This window comes from Mchenga conophoros, linkage group LG6 (assembly GCF_057382185.1).
Source record: "Mchenga conophoros isolate Kocher_MC1m ecotype Shallow Benthic linkage group LG6, M_conophoros_male_GT1.1, whole genome shotgun sequence".
Lineage (NCBI taxonomy): Eukaryota > Metazoa > Chordata > Actinopteri > Cichliformes > Cichlidae > Mchenga > Mchenga conophoros.
The window spans coordinates 31,456,667-31,479,532 of NC_140531.1; the positions used below are offsets into that span (position 1 = coordinate 31,456,667).

At 36.5% G+C, this 22,866-nt stretch overlaps 2 protein-coding genes and 1 long non-coding RNA gene across 3 annotated transcripts; 2 read left to right on the forward strand and 1 right to left on the reverse strand.

Annotated features, from left to right (window-relative positions):
- Positions 1 to 3,253: 3,253 nt before the first annotated feature.
- On the reverse strand, positions 3,254 to 19,907 carry LOC146572927 (uncharacterized). The gene is made up of 3 exons (XR_014892768.1): positions 19,789 to 19,907; positions 11,473 to 11,542; positions 3,254 to 8,473 (listed from the first exon to the last, which is right to left on the reverse strand). It is a non-coding gene; the product is annotated as an uncharacterized LOC146572927 (long non-coding RNA).
- On the forward strand, positions 7,335 to 12,767 carry LOC146572928 (N-acetylneuraminate-9-phosphate synthase-like). The gene is made up of 6 exons (XM_085277395.1): positions 7,335 to 7,534; positions 7,611 to 7,826; positions 8,386 to 8,485; positions 8,902 to 9,056; positions 10,731 to 10,997; positions 11,918 to 12,767. Exons 1-6 carry the CDS (start codon positions 7,403 to 7,405, stop codon positions 12,101 to 12,103), a joined length of 1,056 nt encoding a protein of 351 aa, XP_085133521.1. The 5' UTR covers positions 7,335 to 7,402; the 3' UTR covers positions 12,104 to 12,767.
- Positions 17,043 to 22,866, forward strand: LOC146572929 (N-acetylneuraminate-9-phosphate synthase-like). The gene is made up of 6 exons (XM_085277394.1): positions 17,043 to 17,278; positions 17,895 to 18,110; positions 18,189 to 18,288; positions 20,907 to 21,061; positions 21,408 to 21,674; positions 21,800 to 22,866. The coding sequence occupies exons 1-6, from the start codon at positions 17,147 to 17,149 to the stop codon at positions 22,007 to 22,009; spliced, it is 1,080 nt and encodes a 359-aa protein (XP_085133520.1). The 5' UTR covers positions 17,043 to 17,146; the 3' UTR covers positions 22,010 to 22,866.

A 22,866-nucleotide genomic window follows, 5' to 3' on the forward strand; every position in this document is an offset into this window, starting at 1 on the left:
CACGGCACACCCAACTATATGGTAACACTTTTCACATACACTTTATTCTTACAGTTGCTGTTTTACAATCGGCTGCAGCTTTGCAGCTTGCAGCCGCGCACATCACCAACAAACAACAATTGCAGCAAGACCCAATTCAGACTTTAAGCCGGCGAAGCATGATTGCCGATACCGCTCAGGTGCGTCCACCAGCAGCACCGCAGACGAAGCCCCGCCACAGATTCGCATATGTTGCATTAGTCCTTTACACGAATAGCCTGTCTTTCCTGGAACTAATTTCAAGAGTTAAAGGTCCACATAAAAAATCTTGACAAGATAAGCTTATCTTATTGTTTGATTTAATGGCAAATATAAAGCCACACCAGTTTGCTACTATTTCATGTGGCATGGTTTCAATTGTGGCAGGTTTTAGACTGGTGTTAAAGCATAACATTTCAACCTTGTCACCGTTATTTATAGCATAACCTGATATGCATAATTGTATAAATACTTTTAATTTACTTCAAGCAAAACATTCTAGGGGTTTAACCTATAAAACATTTTTAGTTTGAATAATTTTTCAGTGCATTCATAAAATTCTTTCAGATTTTGATATCTAAATCCCCTAACATGTCAGACAGTGAGGCAGCCCATGTAAAGTAAGACAATGGAGAGTATTAAAATTGTGTTTAAGTGATAATAATAGTAAATTTAAAATATAAGCTGTTTATTTTATTTTTCTTATTATATTATGTTTTATATATAATATTTCATTTTTAAATAAATGTGTATAATTTATATAAATGTAAAAATAAGCCGTTTTAAAGCTGTTGATATAATTAAATTAAGCAAGCATTTTGTCATGAAATTGATGTTGCCATATGAGACTTTTAATTCGAAGTAAAAAGATAACAATAATGCAAAGTATATTTTACTATCCAGAGGGGTCTTTATTACTGGTTGAATTTTGGACCTCTCTCTCAAATATAGATCTAAATAGCTGAATTCAGATTATAGACAGTTGCATTGCATGTCAAGTGGTACAACCATTATAAAACTGGGAAAATATTTGCATATCATAAACTCTTTTCTTCATCTAAGGTATATGTTTACTACACCCAAAAGCTAATGCAGCTGTCCACTTAACAGTCTGTTTGAGGTGAATACACTGTAAAAAACAAAGTTTTGTTTGCTTTTCAAAAAAGGCGTTCCATCGCAGCACATGCCATCTGCTCAACGGTCTCAAATTTGCATAAAAATAATGGTATCAATTTTTAACATGTATGAGTGCTGTGAAATTTTAGCTTCATGTATCTAATACTTTAAGATATACTTTTATGAGAAATGGTCAGTTGACCCACTGGCCTTTCTTTCACACATTAAACACTCATAAATGTTTGAGGATGAATATCTAAAAGACTATTAAAGCAGTCGGTACTCTGATGTAATTGCTTCTAGTGATCTGTAGGTTCCAAAAGTGTTGGAAACATTGCACATTTTTGTTATCACTAAATACTAGCATCGCAAAATTGTTGAACATTCATGATGCAACCCCCCTAAGATATGGCATAATCAAAAGCATTTAGTAATGCAGTACTGCAACATTTATTGGTAACCTTATTCAGTTTCATATTTTCTAATAAACCATGAAATGTATCTGTCAAACATTATCAGCATTTTGTTGAATTACTAAATTTCTTTTCTTATTTGTAATTCTTGAATTTTATGTTATAGTACACCTAAGGTGGTGAAAAGTGTGTCTGATGAAAATGTTTAGCTGAAGAGGACTTATAGAGGACGTTTTATAATAACATTCACGGCTTATGAAAACATCAACAAAATTCATTTTTGTTTTCCCATTTAAAGTGCATATTGCAGACAGCATATTGTGGCTCAAAAAACTCTGATAATGATGGAAAATCAGTTGTGCAAAATTCATTTTTGAATTTCTTTTTTAATATTTTGTTCAAATAAAATGAAAATATTTGGATTCAATCATTCAAGCATGTGACCTTCCGTCTGATAACTTCATTGGCTACAACAAAGCCAACAACCATTAAAATCACTGTTAGTATTTATTAAATTTTTTTTAGCTTAAAGAATCCCTGATAAATACAGAAATGAACCAAAATAGAATTAAGTGTTCAAACTTGGTGTTATGAAAAATGTTAAAAATCTGGTGTAGGTTAAGGTAGGGATAAGTAAATATGAATTCTTGCCTATGTGTCCAAAAAAAAAATTTGTGGAGGCGGTACTTCGGGTGTATAAAGTACAACATACAGCAGTAACCACTTCCTGTCCTCTCGCAACTCGAATGCTTTGGTCGTTTGCAATCTGAATTTGAATCATCTGTTCAATTTCTCTGTTAGCAGCATGCCTCTTCAGTTTGAATTCTTACCTTATTTGTGAAATAGATCAAGTTGTTCCCATAAAAATGATAAATATTTAGTATTTATATGTTGTTAATCTATCTGTGATTTCTGTATTCTTTGTTTTCTGCACAGCTGGGCAAGTCAGTGATAGCTAAGGTGGCCATTTCCAAAGGTACAGTGCTCAGCCCCGACATGTTTGCCGTGAAGGTTGGTGAGCCAAAGGGCATCCCTCCAGAGAACATGCAGAACCTAGTGGGCAAGAAGATCAAAGTGGATGTGAAGGAAGATGACAGCATCTTGGCAGACATGATAGAATGAATAACCTTCAAAACTGTTGGAATAGAGGCAGCCAGAAAGAGAGGGTTAGAAAATGTAGAAAGAAATTGGACAGGTGATGTGAACAGATAGAGAAACAACAAATAAGGGAAGAAAATATGGGCTTAAATGAAGATAAGGTGTGTATCTGGTCAAATTAATGGGAAGAGCGGAATTGTCATTCCTCTGCATAATTTGCACAAATAAAGCAAATTAAATGTGAACATGTCTGTACTTCAGAATTAGAATGCAGCTTAAGGTGCTCTATCTGTATGCTTCCATGCACTGTTTGCATGTAAAGGCAAGAATATCTGCATATTCTCATGTTAGGAATGAATGTTTACATTTATAGCATCAGATGCAAATATATCTGATATGCAAACATTTCCCCCAAAATAAGGAAACAACTGTGTATGAGATTTGTCAAAACTGACACATGCACTTTATAAGAATATACAAACACCTTCACTATTTTGTGAGTGATTTTTTTCCTGCTTCTGTTTTCCCAGCACACATTATTGGGTGATTATGGTGATATATGGTTATATAGGTTCCACACCAATCAAACACACCTTTACCACCTCTGTCATTTTTGCAGGCTTTACATTTGGAGAAATGATTATGGTCCTGGATTTTTTAATAATTATCCTTTAAATAAAAAAGTTCTGAAAACATCTAGTTTGCATCATCTTTATTCTGGAGTGATTCATCCCTTCCCATCCAAACATTTAAATATGGCAAAATGTGTCAATACAGAGGCTTCACACCAATTAGACACAGATTAATAAACCCAAGATGGTAACATTAGATATAAGTATGCAGTACTGAGTATAATTAGGTGTTAGGTACACATCAGTGTGTAATTTACAAACACAGTTTACAAAAACAGTTTATAAGTTTAAATATAATAATGACATTTTTTAACCTTAGAAACAGTGGAATCAACATTTAAACAATCGTCTCTATTAATTGTTCATGCCATCACAAAAATGGTCAAATCATTTATATGCAAAATAGTTAAATGTACATTTATAACTAAAACAAATTTTGTCAAGTTTTATAAACATTTATTGCAATCCATGGCTAATTCAGGGAGCTAATAGTTGTTAGTGAAATACAATGGGTGACCTCATCAAAAGTGAAGATCATCTATCGCTTAAGCATTTGTTAGTGGAAGGCCAGCAGTACCACAAAAGTCTCGGCTATTTTTGACATGACAAAAGAGAAAAGAAAAAAATGGAAACAGGCAAAGGACAAAGTGATAAACAGCATACAAATCTTTATTGCAAGAGTCAACCTTAACCCGCTTCAGCTTTACAGAATACTGCAATGAGAGTGTGAAGGATTGGGAGGGGTTTAGGAGAGAAGCATTGAGCAACTTAAGGCACAGGCTACTCTCAGCTTGAATATACTGAACCTCCTGCAGTTAAAATTCAACGTTAATTAGGTTATGCTTCTGTGGACTCATTTTCCACAGCAGCACAGAAGCTGAGGGGCAGCTCGTCCCACAGCATAGCTTAAAGTTCATTGTTAGCATGGAGGAATTTGGGGCAATTTGGACATTTCATAGGTTTTGCTTTAAATAGTAAACTCAAACACCACTTTAATGTTGTAAAACATTGGGTTGTAGGTAACAAAAAAAGCTAACTATTATAAATAATAAATAGTGTTACATTTCTAATTAAGTTGGCAAGCAAATAGCACGTAAAGTTTACTCTAATGAAAAAGACATGAGCTAAAATGAATAATAAAATTCTTACTTTCTAACTGCTGCTTGCCAGGTAAAAATTGCTGCAGCTTCAATTTGTTTCAATTTAAACCCAACTACAAGACAAAAACAAAAAACAAACAAAAAAGCTAGCTAGTCATAGAATCAAAGAGGATATTTGGTTATTATTTCTGTTTACAATTCCTATGGGGTTGACTAACAAACTTAAAAAAAAGCTGCATTTTCTCAATTCAGTTTTTTTTTATATAGTGCCAAATCATAATACCAAATGTTTCAAGGTGCTTCTAAGAAAAAAAAAATGTTTCGCAGTCATTATCCTCTAAATAGCAGGTCAGGTTAGCATTAACTGTGGCTATTGACTATTAAGTATTTTCAAATACAACTTTCATGTAAAAAATCCAACTGTCAAATTAATTCACATAGAATCAATAAATAGTACCTTTATCCTGTGTCATTTGTTTCTCCAATTTTCTTTCTTTTCATCCTTCAGCAACACTTCCAAATTCTTTTCAGGAGTCATTAATGCAATGTTAGGGTAAACTAAAATTCGAATTGAGATCTAACATTGATGTTAGCGTTGATGTTAGTGATGGTGGCTCTGTTCCGATCTTTCCCCCAGCAGCACCGCAGACCAAGCCACAGATTCGCATATGTTGCATTAGTCCTTTACACGAATAGTCTGTCTTTCCTGAAACTAATTTCAAGAGTTATAGGTCCACATAAAAAATCTTATCTGACAAGATAAGCTTATCTTATTGTTTGGTTTAATGACAAATATAAAGCCACAGCAGTTTGCTACTATTTCATGTGGCATGGTTTCAATTGTGGCAGGTTTTAGACTGGTGTTAAAGCATAACATTTCAACCTTGTCACCGTTATTTACAGCATAACCTGATATTTCATGTAATTTTAAATATATGCCTTTTAAACATGTTAAAAATCATTTTTGTAGTCTTTCTGTGATAGTTGAGCATGACGAACAGTAATAGCTGACTTAAAGTTATATGCATTGTAAACTCCCTTTACTTGCAAGGAAGCGATAGCATACACAGTGAACGTCTATGTAAGTGCGTATCAGGGCAATCTTCCTGAGCCTTTTTATAAACGTCTTTTCTAACGTTATCCTGGGAACAGATATGTGTGTGACACTCTTACAGAGAAACAATTCAGCTATATTGTGTGCTAGTACATGATCTGGGAGATTCATTCTCTCAGCTTACTAATAGGTGCCTTACTTAAAATGTCCACCCTATTGTTTTCCAGAAATACAGGGTGAATACACGGTGCTAGGCATGGTGGTCACTGACATTAAATGCATAATTGTATAAATACTTTTAATTCACTTCAAGCAAAACATTCTAGGGGTTTAACCTATAAAACATTTTTAGTTTGAATAATTTTTCAGTGCATTCATAAAATTCTTTCAGATTTTGATATCTAAATCCCCTAACATGTCAGACAGTGAGGCAGCCCATGTAAAGTAAGACAATGGAGAGTATTAAAATTGTGTTTAAGTGATAATAATAGTAAATTTAAAATATAAGCTGTTTATTTTATTTTTCTTATTATATTATGTTTTATATATAATATTTCATTTTTAAATAAATGTATATAATTTATATAAATGTAAAAAACAAACAACAGTTTTAAAGCTGTTGATATAATTAAATTAAGCAAGCATTTTGTCATGAAATTGATGTTGCCATATGAGACTTTTAATTCGAAGTAAAAAGATAACAATAATGCAAAGTATATTTTACTATCCAGAGGGGTCTTTATTACTGGTTGAATTTTGGACCTCTCTCTTGAATATATAGGTAAATAGCTTAATTCAGATTATAGACAGTTGCATTGCCTGTCAAGTGGTACAACCATTATAAAACTGGGAAAATATTTGCATATCATAAACTCTTTTCTTCATCTAAGGTATATGTTTACTACACCCAAAAGCTAATGTAGCTGTCCACTTAACAGTCTGTTTGAGGTGAATACACTGTAAAAAACAAAGTTTTGTTTGCTTTTCAAAAAAGGCGTTCCATCGCAGCACATGCCATCTGCTCAACGGTCTCAAATTTGCATAAAAGATAATGGTATCAATTTTTAACATGTATGAGTGCTGTGAAATTTTAGCTTCATGTATCTAATACTTTAAGATATACTTTTATGAGAAATGGTCAGTTGACCCACTGGCCTTTCTTTCACACATTAAACACTCATAAATGTTTGAGGATGAATATCTAAAAGACTATTAAAGCAGTCGGTACTCTGATGTAATTGCTTCTAGTGATCTGTAGGTTCCAAAAGTGTTGGAAACATTGCACATTTTTGTTATCACTAAATACTAGCATCGCAAAATTGTTGAACATTCATGATGCAACCCCCCTAAGATATGGCATAATCAAAAGCATTTAGTAATGCAGTACTGCAACATTTATTGGTAACCTTATTCAGTTTCATATTTTCTAATAAACCATGAAATGTATCTGTCAAACATTATCAGCATTTTGTTGAATTACTAAATTTCTTTTCTTATTTGTAATTCTTGAATTTTATGTTATAGTACACCTAAGGTGGTGAAAAGTGTGTCTGATGAAAATGTTTAGCTGAAGAGGACTTATAGAGGACGTTTTATAATAACATTCACGGCTTATGAAAACATCAACAAAATTCATTTTTGAATTTCTTTTTTAATATTTTGTTCAAATAAAATGAAAACATTTGGATTCAATTGGACTTTAAAGGGTTGTTTGAGATTTGAACCAAAATATAATTAAGTGTTCAAACTTAGTGTTATGAAAAATGTTAAAAATCTGGTTTAGGTTAAGGTAGGGATAAGTAAATATGAATTCTTGCCTATGTGTCCAAAAAAAAAGTTTGTGGAGGCGGTACTTCGGGTGTATAAAGTACAACATACAGCAGTAACCACTTCCTGTCCTCTCGCAACTCGGATGCTTTGGTCGTTTGCAATCTGAATTTGAATCATCTGTTCAATTTCTCTGTTAGCAGCATGCCTCTTCAGTTTGCATTATGTCCCGGCAGAATGATCGGTGGCTCCCATCCGTGTTTCATCATTGCTGAAATTGGACAAAACCACCAGGGAGACATTCAGATTGCTAAAAAAATGATCAAGATGGCAAAGGTAAATTAAATGAAATTTTGTCCTTAAAGAGCTTTTCAAGAATATTATTTAAAAAATACTTCTCTTCTCTTCTTAGGACTGTGGTGCCGATTGTGCAAAATTCCAGAAAAGTGAATTAGAGTACAAATTCAGCAAACGAGCCTTGGAGCGCCCCTACAATTCAAAGCACTCCTGGGGGAAAACGTACGGTGACCACAAGCGTCACTTGGAGTTCAGTCATGATCAATACAGGGAACTAAAAAAGTATGCAGAAGACATCGGCATCTTTCTCACCGCCTCTGGCATGGATGAGGTATAGGATAAAAATTATGATTAATAGGAGTGTGCAGTGAATTTCACTTCAATCAACAGGGACAGTGTGGTACTCAACAATGTGCTGAGTATTGATGCAAGAACATGTTCTGTTGTGTTGTGGGGGGAAATTTAAATTTTGTAAAACCCCATCAAGGGTTAAGTGGACACAAAATCAAGGTTTATTGCAAATCAATATTAAGTTGATGTCAATAATTACATTTATCCTCTGTCCTTGTCATTGTGGTCTCTTCCAAGATAAAAAAAAAAATACTCCACTCCACATAGCACAAGGAATCCCTCAATAATTTGAGAAAATGATGTGAATAGTATGCTATGACCTATTGAGACACCGTAACCTGTCTGAACACCTATGAGAGATAATGGCCAAAGGCAAAATCTTTTGCAGGATAATGTTCCGTCCTTCCTGTAGATCTCGGGAGATTTACACACTCAGTGCCGAGACACAATAAAGCCATTAGGCCTGATGTACTCCATCTTAGCTTTCTTTGGTTATATGATTGAATTTTTCAGTGCATATATGTACCTGACATCCATAGATGGCTGTGGAGTTCCTTCATGAGCTGGATGTGCCCTTCTTCAAAGTTGCCTCGTGTGATGCGAACAACTTTCCATATCTTGAGAAAACTGCCAAAAAAGGTACAAGGCATTTTGCGAGTACTTCAAATCACTCTCACCTAAACTGTCATGGGAAACAGCAAATCTGCAATGTACAGTGCATTTTATAGCTGAACCCACCTTGTGGGTGTAGGCCTTAGTAAAAAAAAAACAAAAAAACCCCCCAGCTCCCTGATAGAGACCTCATTTGAGCGCTGAAATAGTGGGCACCATTAAAACGTACAACAACATGACAACAAAAAATTACAAAATACTGCTACACTGCTATTTTATTTATAAATATCACCTGAATTTTCTCTTTTATTCTGAATCTGTCAGTTTCGTTTGTCTGCTCTGTCATGATTAGCTAATTTTCATTATTAAATTTAACTACCGATCTTGCATTTATGCCCATCTAAACAGTATATTGGATTACATAATACATATGTCATTGTCAGGGCGACCCATGGTGATATCCACTGGGATGCAGTCTATGGAAACCATACGGCGTGTCTACAAGACCGTAAAGGAGCACAAGCAGAACTTCACCCTCCTGCAATGCACCAGCGCCTACCCTTTGGATCCTAAAGAGGTCAACCTCAGTGTGATCAAGGTAATATTGGTGAATAATTTCCTCATACTCAGTCATCATGTTCTCTGATTATATGCTTTTATTGCAATCCATAGCAGCAAACAAGGGAACGTTCATGTTCCAAAAAAGGCAATCCCTTCAAGCAACATTCCTCAACACTTTTAGTAAAAATGACAATTCTTAGGACACTACCTGAACCTTCAGTTTCCCCATTCGGATTAGTCTTGTCCTCAGTGGCAGCTACTCATGGCATTTTTTTGTTTTGTTTTGTTTTTTCTCTCCTTTGTTTTTGGCTCTAGCTGTTGCTGCACACATGAAGTTTGGTTTTAGTTAGTTTCTTAAGCATAGGAAGATTTCCCATTGCCAATTATGTTAATTAAAAAAATTCTGTCAGACAATTCTATTTTATAATATATTTTCAATTTTTCACTTATCTTATTTATTCTTTTTTTTCTTTTCTTTTCTTTTTTTTTTTAAAAATGTGGCAGCAACTGACACTTCTAAGAAGCCATTTGACCTCACTCATAGCTACTCTCTGGTGATCTGCTCCCACAGTGCAAGGAGGACTCACAGTTCTAACTCTTGTGTTATCACTTCCTCAGGAATCTTCTTGAATCACTCTTCGCACCACTAATTATATTTAGCATCTATCAGCAATCACAACACTGGAAATGCTTTTAACAGATCAAACACAATAAATGTGAGATTAATAATAAAGACATTTAGTAAAAGTAATTATTTGTAGTTCTACTCTGGTACTGAGCCGTTTAGCCTTTTGCACTTGACTCTTTGCAAAAAGTTTAATCTCCAGTGCCTTTTTAAAGATTTATTATTTTCTGCAATTATACCATTAATTGCTCCTATCATTAACGATACAGATTTTGCATCTTTGTGCAATTAAGGAAAAGACTGCCCAAATGTATGCTAGCTTAGCCTCTTATAAGGATCGGCTGTATTAGCATGCCTTCTGAAACATACCTTCTTAAAGTTACTAATTCCAAACAGATCCCACATTATATATCCCACTGTCTATACCATGGAAAATAGCAGATCAAGGGTCTATGGAGCCTTGGCAGTTTCCAGCTGGACCAGTTAGTGACCGGTGTTGTGTCCATTCAAGTAATCACATCACTGTGGTTGCTGAGAAGGTTTTAAACTGTCTAAACAATAAAGAAAATTCTCTCTGGAATATGGTGAACAGTCCCAAAGGAAACTAAAAGTCATATGAAATGGAGCGCACTGGAGAGGTAGAGTGTGGGATTGTTTTTCCATCTCTTCATACATGGCACATTGCCAGAGATGAAGACTCATTAACCACATTAGTAGAGCAGGTCATTGTAGTAATCATTTCGAAAGTCCTTCTTGTCAACTGTAAACATCTTGTTGTCAACAAGAGAACAAGACGTACAAGCTAACACAACATTTAGCTCAACAGTTACTTAACTTCAAATCCATTCTTTAAATGTTATATGATATTACAGTGTCATCTTACACTATCACAAAGTTTTGTAGGTACTGTTTTCTAGAGAGAAGGAACTTGCCAATGAAAGACTTGAGAAACCAGTGTTTGTTTACACACTTTGCTTAGATGTTAAATTAAATTGTGTATGTGTGACCACTGTATTGTATGAAAGTGGTGGGTACACAAACAGGCAAACAAGTTTTTTACTCTGATTTTTCCATTTTTTCTGGAAGACATTCCAGGAAGAATTTCCAGATGTTCCAATTGGATATTCTGGACATGAGCAAGGCATCTACATCACTGTGGCTGCTGTTGCAATGGGAGCAAAAGTTGTGGAGCGCCATGTGACCCTAGATAAGACCTGGAAGGGAAATGACCATGAGGCATCCCTGGAGCCCTCCGAGCTGGCAGAGCTGGTCCGAGCAATCCGACTGGTGGAGACGGCAATGGGGTCACCAGTCAAGCAAATGTTACCATGCGAAAAGACCTGCCATGATAAGGTCAGTTTGATTCATTTAGGATGAACTTTAGCAAAAAGCTAAATGTTGAGACTGGAAGTCTGCATTTCAAGCTTGATTTTTTATTATTTCTCACAAGTGCCACTTCGTTAATTTAATTCAATTCAGTTTTATTTATATATCACCAAATCACAACAACAGTTGCATCAAGGCACATTATATTATAAGATAAATAACGCTACAATAATACAGAGAAAACTCCAATAATCACATAAACCCCCATAGCTGAATTAAGGTGCACTAAAAAAATTACTGGGGTCCCTTTTGTACAACCACACACATTTCACATGTCTTTGTGCAAGATATTTCTCTGTTATTCTGTTCCAAATATGTCTATCTTTTTACTTTAAGTGCATATGTGCCAGAAATTAGACACTTGGTTGATGTTACAAAATATAAGGTTTATAGTAAGTCTCATTTCATGTAGGGTCTATCCATCACGTTTATTTTAAAGTACCTTTTGAATTTTCTGCCAAAGGGGGCTTGGGCCTCTCCCTACCATCACTGGGCATGAAACAGGTTACAGCCTGGACAAACAGAGAGACAACAATACAATGTCACATCCATGATCAATTTAAAATCAATCATTAACCTAAGATGTTCTTGCACTTTGGAAGAAAACTCACTGTGGGAACTTGCAAACACAAATAGATTCATACATTAATAGTGCTAACAATTTCAGTGCCACGTTGTGTAATAGCAGCTTATAATTACCATAAAATACATACTTATGGTATAAATTTTATTTAGAGAAACAAAGACTAAACCTTGGCAACATTTGGCAATGTGGCAATACCTTATTTGTGAGATAGATCAAGTTGTTCCCATAAAAATGATAAATGTTTAGTATTTATATGTTGTTAATCTATCTGTGATTTCTGTATTCTTTGTTTTCTGCACAGCTGGGCAAGTCAGTGATAGCTAAGGTGGCCATTTCCAAAGGTACAGTGCTCAGCCCCGACATGTTTGCCGTGAAGGTTGGTGAGCCAAAGGGCATCCCTCCAGAGAACATGCAGAACCTAGTGGGCAAGAAGATCAAAGTGGATGTGAAGGAAGATGACAGCATCTTGGCAGACATGATAGAATGAATAACCTTCAAAACTGTTGGAATAGAGGCAGCCAGAAAGAGAGGGTTAGAAAATGTAGAAAGAAATTGGACAGGTGATGTGAACAGATAGAGAAACAACAAATAAGGGAAGAAAATATGGGCTTAAATGAAGATAAGGTGTGTATCTGGTCAAATTAATGGGAAGAGCGGAATTGTCATTCCTCTGCATAATTTGCACAAATAAAGCAAATTAAATGTGAACATGTCTGTACTTCAGAATTAGAATGCAGCTTAAGGTGCTCTATCTGTATGCTTCCATGCACTGTTTGCATGTAAAGGCAAAAATATCTGCATATTCTCATGTTAGGAATGAATGTTTACATTTATAGCATCAGATGCAAATATATCTGATATGCAAACATTTCCCCCAAAATAAGGAAACAACTGTGTATGAGATTTGTCAAAACTGACACATGCACTTTATAAGAATATACAAACACCTTCACTATTTTGTGAGTGATTTTTTTCCTGCTTCTGTTTTCCCAGCACACATTATTGGGTGATTATGGTGATATATGGTTATATAGGTTCCACACCAATCAAACACACCTTTACCACCTCTGTCATTTTTGCAGGCTTTACATTTGGAGAAATGATTATGGTCCTGGATTTTTTAATAATTATCCTTTAAATAAAAAAGTTCTGAAAACATCTAGTTTGCATCATCTTTATTCTGGAGTGATTCATCCCTTCCCATCCAAACATTTAAATATAGCAAAATGTGTCAATACAGAGGCTTCACACCAATTAGACACAGATTAATAAACCCAAGATGGTAACATTAGATATAAGTATGCAGTACTGAGTATAATTAGGTGTTAGGTACACATCAGTGTGTAATTTACAAACACAGTTTACAAAAACAGTTTATAAGTTTAAATATAATAATGACATTTTTTAACCTTAGAAACAGTGGAATCAACATTTAAACAATCGTCTCTATTAATTGTTCATGCCATCACAAAAATGGTCAAATCATTTATATGCAAAATAGTTAAATGTACATTTATAACTAAAACAAATTTTGTCAAGTTTTATAAACATTTATTGCAATCCATGGCTAATTCAGGGAGCTAATAGTTGTTAGTGAAATACAATGGGTGACCTCATCAAAAGTGAAGATCATCTATCGCTTAAGCATTTGTTAGTGGAAGGCCAGCAGTACCACAAAAGTCTCGGCTATTTTTGACATGACAAAAGAGAAAAGAAAAAAATGGAAACAGGCAAAGGACAAAGTGATAAACAGCATACAAATCTTTATTGCAAGAGTCAACCTTAACCCGCTTCAGCTTTACAGAATACTGCAATGAGAGTGTGAAGGATTGGGAGGGGTTTAGGAGAGAAGCATTGAGCAACTTAAGGCACAGGCTACTCTCAGCTTGAATATACTGAACCTCCTGCAGTTAAAATTCAACGTTAATTAGGTTATGCTTCTGTGGACTCATTTTCCACAGCAGCACAGAAGCTGAGGGGCAGCTCGTCCCACAGCATAGCTTAAAGTTCATTGTTAGCATGGAGGAATTTGGGGCAATTTGGACATTTCATAGGTTTTGCTTTAAATAGTAAACTCAAACACCACTTTAATGTTGTAAAACATCGGGTTGTAGGTAACAAAAAAAGCTAACTATTATAAATAATAAATAGTGTTACATTTCTAATTAAGTTGGCAAGCAAATAGCACGTAAAGTTTACTCTAATGAAAAAGACATGAGCTAAAATGAATAATAAAATTCTTACTTTCTAACTGCTGCTTGCCAGGTAAAAATTGCTGCAGCTTCAATTTGTTTCAATTTAAACCCAACTACAAGACAAAAACAAAAAACAAACAAAAAAGCTAGCTAGTCATAGAATCAAAGAGGATATTTGGTTATTATTTCTGTTTACAATTCCTATGGGGTTGACTAACAAACTGAAGAAGCCCTGTGTTATTATATAGGTACTAATGTATGACATGAACCAGCTTGTTTGCATTTTCTGTCTTGGGGTTCTCAAAATATACAGAAACAAATAAATAAATAAGAAGTACAATCTGTACATCCTTTAAGAAACAAATATGCAGACCAGACAGCAGAGGACACCACAGAACATCCATGTATCATCCACCAAACAACACCATAACACTCCTTGAGTGTCTTTAAAGCAAGTCTCTTAAAAAAACTCTTTGAAAAAATGTTAAAGAAAGGGAAAAAATTGTGTCCCTTTGTTTAATTTCAGGTCTTCCCCGTTTAAGGCCACCTTCCCTTCCCTGTGAGCAATGATTCTCAAACTGTGGGCGCCCTCTACTGGTGGCCATCCAGCCATTTAAGAATGGGTGCAGACAACCAGAGGAAAATTATTGTGAAATTACTTTGAATTCATATAATAATTTCTTAGCAAAAATATAGAATAGTTAATTGATGCTGTTGTCCCCATCTAAAAACAAAAAAACAAAACACATCTAACCTCAGATCCTTTTTCATTAATAACTGTTGATTTAAAGAACACAATAATAAATACACTTAAAAGGTGGAGGTTTTTGAAAAAACAACACTAACTCTTATTGGCTTCTCTTCAGAAATAGAAGGCTTGATTAACTGGTGTATGAGAATACTGTACTTACATTCAAAGCTTCACTGACTATTCACACAGTTCTGAAAGTATGTATCAACCAACTGACTCAAGATTTCAAAACTCTAAACACAGTTCTATTTGTCTCACCAATATTAACTTTATAAATCTTTAAAAATTCCATCATTTAGATGTGTTTGGTCGAGGTAGAAACACTGGTGTTCAAAATGCAACATACTGAATACCAATTAATCTTACTCATGTTGTGCCTGAGCGCACTCAATTGGAAGGACAATTCAGCCATGTGTCAGGATAAAAACAAGGCCTCAAGTGACTTATACAGGTGTTACGAAACAAGATGGAGAAGCAAGAGCACAGAGGAAGAGTGATTGGAAGAGGCCTGTGAGGCAACAGAAGGCAATGTTCAAATTGTTATTGTCTTTTAAACGGACCAATTTGTGTAGCAAAAACAAATAAATATTTCTTATGTTATCTTTGTGATTTTATTTGTAGTATTTCCTGCCACATCTACATTAAATTAAAGTACTCAGGTTTGCTACATACACTGAAAAGTTGCTCATACATGTTCTTCTAGAACCATTTTCTTAATTCTGTTGTATAAACAAGTTAAACATGAATTTTCAGTTTGTCTGCACTGAGTCATCTCAAGTGGGTGGATTTATTTATTTAATAAATTCTTCAGACATTGTTTGCTTTGTGTTAAGACTGTCCTCTCTTTGTTTTACTTTCTGTTTTAAGACCACAGGCTGTTTATGTGAGACCAGGACCTTCATGTCTTTGAATAGGCTAAATCAGTTACTGCTGTTGGGCAGGGCTGAACTGAGATAAAATAATCAGCCCAGGCATTTGTGGTCCAGGCGACTCACCATGATCTCTATATATCATTTCATTTTGTTTGACTATTGATTTTAACATAGGTATTAATCGGGTCGGTACAGTTGTTGTTGTGTTATTTCTCAGTTGCACTGCAGTGTGTGATAATAATTAAAATCTACTATTAGCAAATGGTTTATGGTCAAAGCAGCCATTGATTTTACCCGAATCCCTGAATCTATCCCTTCCTAATTATGTCCCTCCATCTATTTTCTTACCACGTGAAGGTGAAATTCACGTGGTGAGAAATTCACGTGGTGAGAAATTCACGTGTCTCTTCCTCAGCACCAGCAGCCTTCTCTGATTGTAAAGCTTGATTATTAGATGCTGCTGGTACTTCTGTTACAGTCACAGCCAGACCGATGCTAACATGTCGGTTAATCTCTTACCTCAAAGCACACTGTGTTCTGTTGATTTTATGTGCTGCACAATAATGTTTAATATTTAGTATTTACTGTCATATTCCCATATATCATTGTGATGTTGTTTTATTACTCTTGTTCTCTTCTGCTTGTTTTCTTTTTTCTTTCTCAGCAGGTGATCCAGGTGATTGATATATGCATTTTTTTTTTGCTGCCCATTCTGTTGGTTTTTGTCTTTTGCCCTTCTCCCCCGTCCCTCTTCTCAGCTGTTTCTCTTTCCCTCTTTCTTTCTCCCCTTCTTTCCCCCAGTCAAGTCTGTCCCGTATTCAGTAAGTGAAAATAAAATAAACAATAAAAGGTGAATCAAATGGACCATTACGGCAAGGCTGGGATGGTCAATTTGGTAAAGCAAATCCGTTGGGCATCTTTCTTTGCCTTTAGACAACAATTCTGATGGCAAAAGAGCCAAACGGGACAGGCAAAAAACAAACAAACAAACAAACAAACAAACAAACAAACAAAAATAACATGTCGGTTAATCTGACACATTTAGCTGCATCTCATATTAGTTTCTTTCAGTGTCCTCTCTCGGCTTTCCAGCTCCACCTTCTCGCTGCTTCTTCCACACCAAACATTTTCTTCAAGGTGCAGCGAAGGTAGGAGAGGGGCCGGTAGCGTTAGGACATTTGATTGGCTAATCCAGTTTCACTAATGAAAATGAACGAATGGGCTGCTGCCATTTCTTGTATGGCTGGTGCGCAGCGGGCACTTCAGGCCGTCCCATCGGCCCAAAAGTGAGTCGGACTCGGCTCACCGGGAAAATGCCCGGTACGTGCCCACTGGGCTAAATTTCATATATATATATATACTTTGCTTGTAGCTTTGAGCTTTGGTTGGAAAGCTCAAAGCTTTGATTGGAAAATGTCTATTCAACCACTTGTTTCACGGGAAGTTTATAAATATAAATGTACATAATACATATCCATAAATGTGATTTTCCATAGCTGTAAATTTGTCGATGCAAATAAAAACAGAACAGAATGGTTGCTTTTATTTTGAAAGAAAATCCGCGATTGCTACGTTGCTCCACAAAGGCGGAAGTTGCGGCACATCCTGTTTGTGCATGACGTTAACTGTTCCGGTTATCTACCCGGGTTGACACTTTTTAGTTGTCTTTATTACTTTCACTGGTTGTACTCGCTTTCTTTTCTACCAACAAAATGCCGTTAGAGTTTGAGCTGTGTCCCGGTCGTATGATCGGAGGGAACCATCCGTGTTTCATCATAGCTGAGATTGGACAGAACCACCAGGGAGACATTGAGATCGCAAAGAAAATGATAAAAATGGCAAAGGTAATGTAAAAAAGCAAACACGTATCGGTTTGTCTTTTAGGTATATTTACGCACAGACAATCAAACACACGCACGCACACGATATACCGTCTGTTTCCTGAACTTCATTCATAAGAAAGCAATATGACACGTTCCTCTGCTTCACCCAAGCAAATCATAAACTTTTCGTTTCAGACATGAAATCCTGAAAGCAAAGTTGGATGCTTCATTTAACCAGTTTATGCCATTTAAACGGTGTTTCTGGCATAAGCTGCAAAATATTAAATTACTAGATTTATGAATGGAGTTTGGCTTCTCTTTCTGTGCCTGTCCTATAGCGCCCTCTTGTGCCTGCTGCTTGATTCAAACCAGACGTGAATTGTATTCAATTGTAGTAACATTTGTCTTAAATTCGTTAGCTGTGTTCATGTGCCCATTAAACCTGTTATGAAAGATTTTTATCATGTCCACATCTTTTTAGTACAACACTTACAATTTTTTTTCCCAGAACACTATCAAGTTACAGGTATTTATCAAGTGTGTCTTGTAGGATCTTAAAAGATACGTGAGAGCAACTCAAGAAACTAGTACCATTCAAAAAAAACAAAAATCAAAAATCTTATCCCCACCTCCTCAGGACTGTGGTGCAGACTGTGCCAAATTTCAGAAGAGTGAATTAGAGTTTAAGTTCAACAAGAAAGCCTTGGCCCGCCCATACACCTCCAAACACTCCTGGGGGGAAACCTACGGTGAGCACAAGCGCTATCTGGAGTTCAGCCACGATCAGTACAGGGAACTGCAGAAATATGCAGAAGAGGTGGGGATCTACTTTACTGCATCGGGAATGGATGAGGTAAGGGAGAGTTTTGTTCATAGTATTATGGTACTTTACTCAGTGGAGAAGTTTAACCATAAGCTTTTCTGTCTTCAGATGGCGGTGGAGTTTCTTCATGAGCTTAATGTGCCTTTCTTCAAAGTGGGTTCTGGAGACACCAACAACTTCCCCTATCTAGTTAAAACTGCCAAAAAAGGTGAGAGTGAAATACCATGTGTGGAGAAATGGCTCAAGTTTGAAACTCAATCATCGGCATCAGTGTTCAATATATATATATATATATATATATATATATATATATATATATATATATAAAATAGGGGTGCAACGATACACAAAATTCACGATTGAGTTCGGTTCGATACTTTGGTGTCACGGTTCGATATTTTTTCGATACAAAAAAATGTTCATGCATTTTTAATTTGTCATAAATTAAATTAAATCAAAAGTACAGTTTTTAAATTTAACCCTAACCCTTGTGCGTGTTTTTTATTTTGACAGCGTATGCGCACCTGTGCAGCCCTGGTTATTTAGCTCATCATATCGCAGCCACAGAAATTCTTTTGTCCATGAAACCATAAAGCTGCACTTTCTTTTTGCCTTATAGTCTGATTTATCATAACTTCTCCGTTTTGTGGTAAGCTTTTCTTTGGCTGTCACTTCTTCACCCTGACCTGTCTTATTTGGCTCAGCAGAACTGAAATGCTTTTACACATGCACTCACATAAGCTCAGCGATTCTCTGCGCGATCAACCTCTCACATGTTTAAGCTTGCTGCGGGAGATTTCACTTGTCATGTTTTTTAGATTAGATAGAACTTTATTAATCCCTCGGGTGGGTTCCTCTGGGAAATTCGATTTGCATAGTTTGCATAGTAAGCTAACGATTAATAAGACGATGTCAGAGGAATTGGTGCACAAATTATCATCACTCACAGATCAGTGCTGTCGCTCTCTATACACAGTTCGCACGATTGCAAAGTGAAAGCAAAAAAAACAAGCACAAATTCAAACGCGACTTCAATATGTCACATATTGACAGTGGCTCACCGATGCCAATGACATAATTACCCAGCTACATTTCTGAAAGAATGCAAAAGCATTGACATATATTTTTCCTACAATAGCCCGACGGGCAGGGAAGAGATAGATTTTGGTAGCCCGACTGAAAAAATCGCTAGCTCCGGGACATCGGGCTAGCGATATTGCAAGCCCTGTATCTGATTGAGGAATCACTCATCTTTGGAAAAGAGAGTTTATTACAGAGAAATGGCTCTTTCCAAAATAAAAGCTATACTATCCACTTCTTCTGGGCTATATTCTCAGCAGCATATTAAACATATAAGGAGAATCATGTGCTAACAGCTGTCTAAATGACTCGGCTAAAGTTAGTAGCATGCTTGCTTTTTTTTGTCTGCTTCCACTTGTCTTTGCACTAGGATGATGTCGGCGTAAATGTGCACTCATATTCGTTGTGTTCCCACTAGTGCTTTCAGGTTAATCTCGTTGAAATGACCTTAACGCCACAACACGGCAAATCTCCGTTAACGAGCTACCACCGATCGCTCCGTGCATGGGGCTAGACGGCCAACACGTTAACGAGCTAACTGCGCTAACACACTTGTTCACACCAATGTAATTGAGCATTGCATGGCACATCCAACATACCGTTTTACTTTAGTCCATGACTCGCTTACCTTCAGGGTCATACGTCACATGAAAACCAAAATAATTCCAAACGCCAGATCTGAATGAGGTTCAACTTGCCTGTTGCAAGGAGAGATTAACTTCTGTCTCGCTAGCTTGCCCTGCGCTCTTCCTTCTGACTATGCTGTCTGTGTTGAGCGCTCAGTGGATCTGCGCTCGACAGTGCAGCCTAGGCGGAGTAGTTGAACACAGATTCACTGAGCGCTCAACACAGACAGCATCGTCAGAAGGAAAATTGATAAAATAAATTACAAATGTTGTATTGTTCATACATATGCGTACCGAACCGAAAGCACTGTATCGAACGGTTCAATATCGATACGAATATCGTTGCACCCCTAATATATAATATATATATATATATATATATATAATTTTAAGAATCCTGATTTAAATTCTACTGATTCTTAGTGAACACCTAATTCATCCTCTCTGTTTAAGGCCACTGTCCCTTTAAGTCACATTTCTTCTGGCTCCCCCTTACAAATAAAAGATTTGAGCAGCACCTGATTGAGGCTTCTGTAACCAGAGCCAGAGTTGTATACCTAAGATTATGGTTCTGTGAATAGTTGCTGTTATACAGCAGTAGAATGTTAGGAAAAAACTGTGAAATTGTTCAGCTAAAGTTGTTTAAAACATGAACTTAATGCTCAGAGATTACCTTTGCATATACATACCTCATCATTTAACGCTTTGGTTTTAATTAGATGTAGATTAAATAGATAGACTATATTACAGAAATCAAGAAAAAGCACAGGTACACTTTAAAAAGGAAAAAAAGAGAAAATGATAGACAACTCAATACATGCACCATGTAATATATAAAATGTGTCTTAAAGGAAGCATACATTTATAATTTTATAAAATGTGACACAGAATTACAATTTAATATTTAGAATGTAATTTAAACTTTAAATATAGTTGGACCTCGAGGAGTCTGTGTCTGTTTTCATTCTGCATAAATATGGATGACATGAACTCTACACTGTACAAGCAAGGCAGTGTACAATAACTCCAGAGGAATACTGAGGGGTGTCGTAGCGCTTAGCTTACTGCCAGTAACATGAGGTTTCTTATAGTGTTAGTGTTGCTGTCTTTCATTTGCCAGGACGCCCCATGGTGGTGTCCAGCGGGATGCAGTCCATGGAGACGATGCGTCGGGTCTACAAGACGGTCAAGGAGCACAACAAAAACTTTGCCATCCTGCAGTGTACCAGCGCCTATCCTCTGGAAGCTGAAGATGTCAACCTCAGAGTGATTACGGTGAATCTTCTAATTCAAACTGCATGTGGGATTATTTTGAAGGGTGTGTTCCTTTGGGTATGAGCAAAATAATCCAGAGAGTCCAGAATGATCCAGTTTTACAGGTTATGAAGCTTATTTTTTATCCCTCAGCCTGAAAGGCTTGGGGTATTGTTGTCACCCTGCCGTGTGGGCTGGACTTAAAATGACTGGTGATCTGCACAACAGCATTTTTATATCATGTCAATAGCAACTGCCTGTAGCATCTTGTCAAAAAAAACCCCACATGAACATGAGTACATGTTGCAAATTGTAAAATGACTAACTTTTAAGAATAACATGTATGTCACCCATTTGTTGGCTGCAGGAATACCAGAAGGACTTTCCAGATATTCCCATTGGGTATTCAGGCCATGAGTCTGGAGTCAGTATAACAGTGGCGGCTGTGGCTCTGGGAGCAAAGGTTGTTGAGCGCCACATAACCTTGGACAAGACGTGGAAAGGAAGTGACCATGAAGCATCACTTGAGCCCGCTGAACTTGCTGAGCTGGTTCGCTCTATCCGACTGGTGGAGAGGGCACTGGGAAGCGGAATCAAGCGGATGTTACCCTGTGAGAAGCCGTGCCACGACAAGGTCAGAACGCCTTTCTCTAAAAAAAGAATTAATTAAAAATACTCAGCTTTACTGTTTAGCAAGCTTTTCAAGCAAATGTCCAACTTTTTCCTTTAATAATGTTGCTTTGTTTGCTGTTCCTTCAGCTGGGTAAGTCAGTGGTAGCCAAAGTAAAGATCCCCAAAGGAACAGTTCTGACTGAGGACATGTTGACGGTGAAGGTGGCAGAGCCCATGGGCGTTGTAGCTGAGGACATTTTCCAGTTGGTCGGAAAGACCGTCAAAGATGACGTGGAAGAGGACGACAGCATCGTGCCTGAGGTCGTCGATTGTTATGCCAAGAAGGCAAAGTACTGAAAATTGAAGGGAAGACCGAAGTCACTAGAGAAAGTGTAGTTGATTCATTGAAGGTTAGTTCTGAAGGTGCTTAATCTGAAACGTGGATGAGAGTAAGGGTTATTTTTCTTGGTGTTGCTGAAAGGCATGGGTGATCAGTAATTTGTTACATAATTGGACAGTTCATCAGATGGTTTTAATGTTATCACGTGCCCCTGCTTTAGTTCTCTTTAGCCAAAGAGTTTTTACATTTTCTACAAGTGGTCTCACATAATGCACTTTCTGGCAAACACTTTGATCTCAGCATCCGGTTTAAGTCCAACACTTTGAGAGATGGCACAAGAGTTGTTACCGCTAACCTTGCGTTCTTTGTGCTACCGTTTTTGCCTACACTTGAGTGATTATATAAATGTTGAATAGGCACTGCTGTGGCCCCATCATCTCATCCCATAGCAGTGAGGTCACGGAGGCTATTTGCTCTTTGTGTACGACCTCATTGACCAGCTGAGGTTGTCAACTTTTGCCAGAAAGAAGTTGTATTTATATCGTTTCTTCAGAAAGAGGAAAATGAGACTAATGCTGAGAGGGAAGCAAAACTAAATCAGACACCTTACACGTTACACATGCATTTGCCCTTTTACCCATTCTTGATTCATTTATTTTATTAATTTCTTTTGGTGGGGGGGTCATGAATTGAAAATTCCTCATTTTTGTTCCGGCACTTATAACACACTGCACTTCTACTTTTCAGATTAAAAATGTTTGTTTACACCTGTAAATGTCAACATTTTGATATCTGTTGAGGTCTGTAATGTAATGGAAGAATGAAAATTTTTCAAATTAAAATTTTGCCTCAACACTGATGTTGTTTTGTTTTT

Excerpts from the sequence above, each read along its gene's own strand:
- LOC146572928 (XM_085277395.1), top strand. The coding sequence starts at position 7,403 with ATGCCTCTTCAGTTTGCATTATGTCCCGGCAGAATGATCGGTGGCTCC. Across the intron at positions 7,535-7,610 it reads AAATGATCAAGATGGCAAAG|GACTGTGGTGCCGATTGTGC; the intron begins GTAAATTAAATG and ends TTCTCTTCTTAG. Across the intron at positions 10,998-11,917 it reads AAAAGACCTGCCATGATAAG|CTGGGCAAGTCAGTGATAGC; the intron begins GTCAGTTTGATT and ends TTTTCTGCACAG.
- LOC146572929 (XM_085277394.1), top strand. The coding sequence starts at position 17,147 with ATGCCGTTAGAGTTTGAGCTGTGTCCCGGTCGTATGATCGGAGGGAAC. Across the intron at positions 17,279-17,894 it reads AAATGATAAAAATGGCAAAG|GACTGTGGTGCAGACTGTGC; the intron begins GTAATGTAAAAA and ends CCACCTCCTCAG. Across the intron at positions 21,062-21,407 it reads TCAACCTCAGAGTGATTACG|GAATACCAGAAGGACTTTCC; the intron begins GTGAATCTTCTA and ends TGTTGGCTGCAG.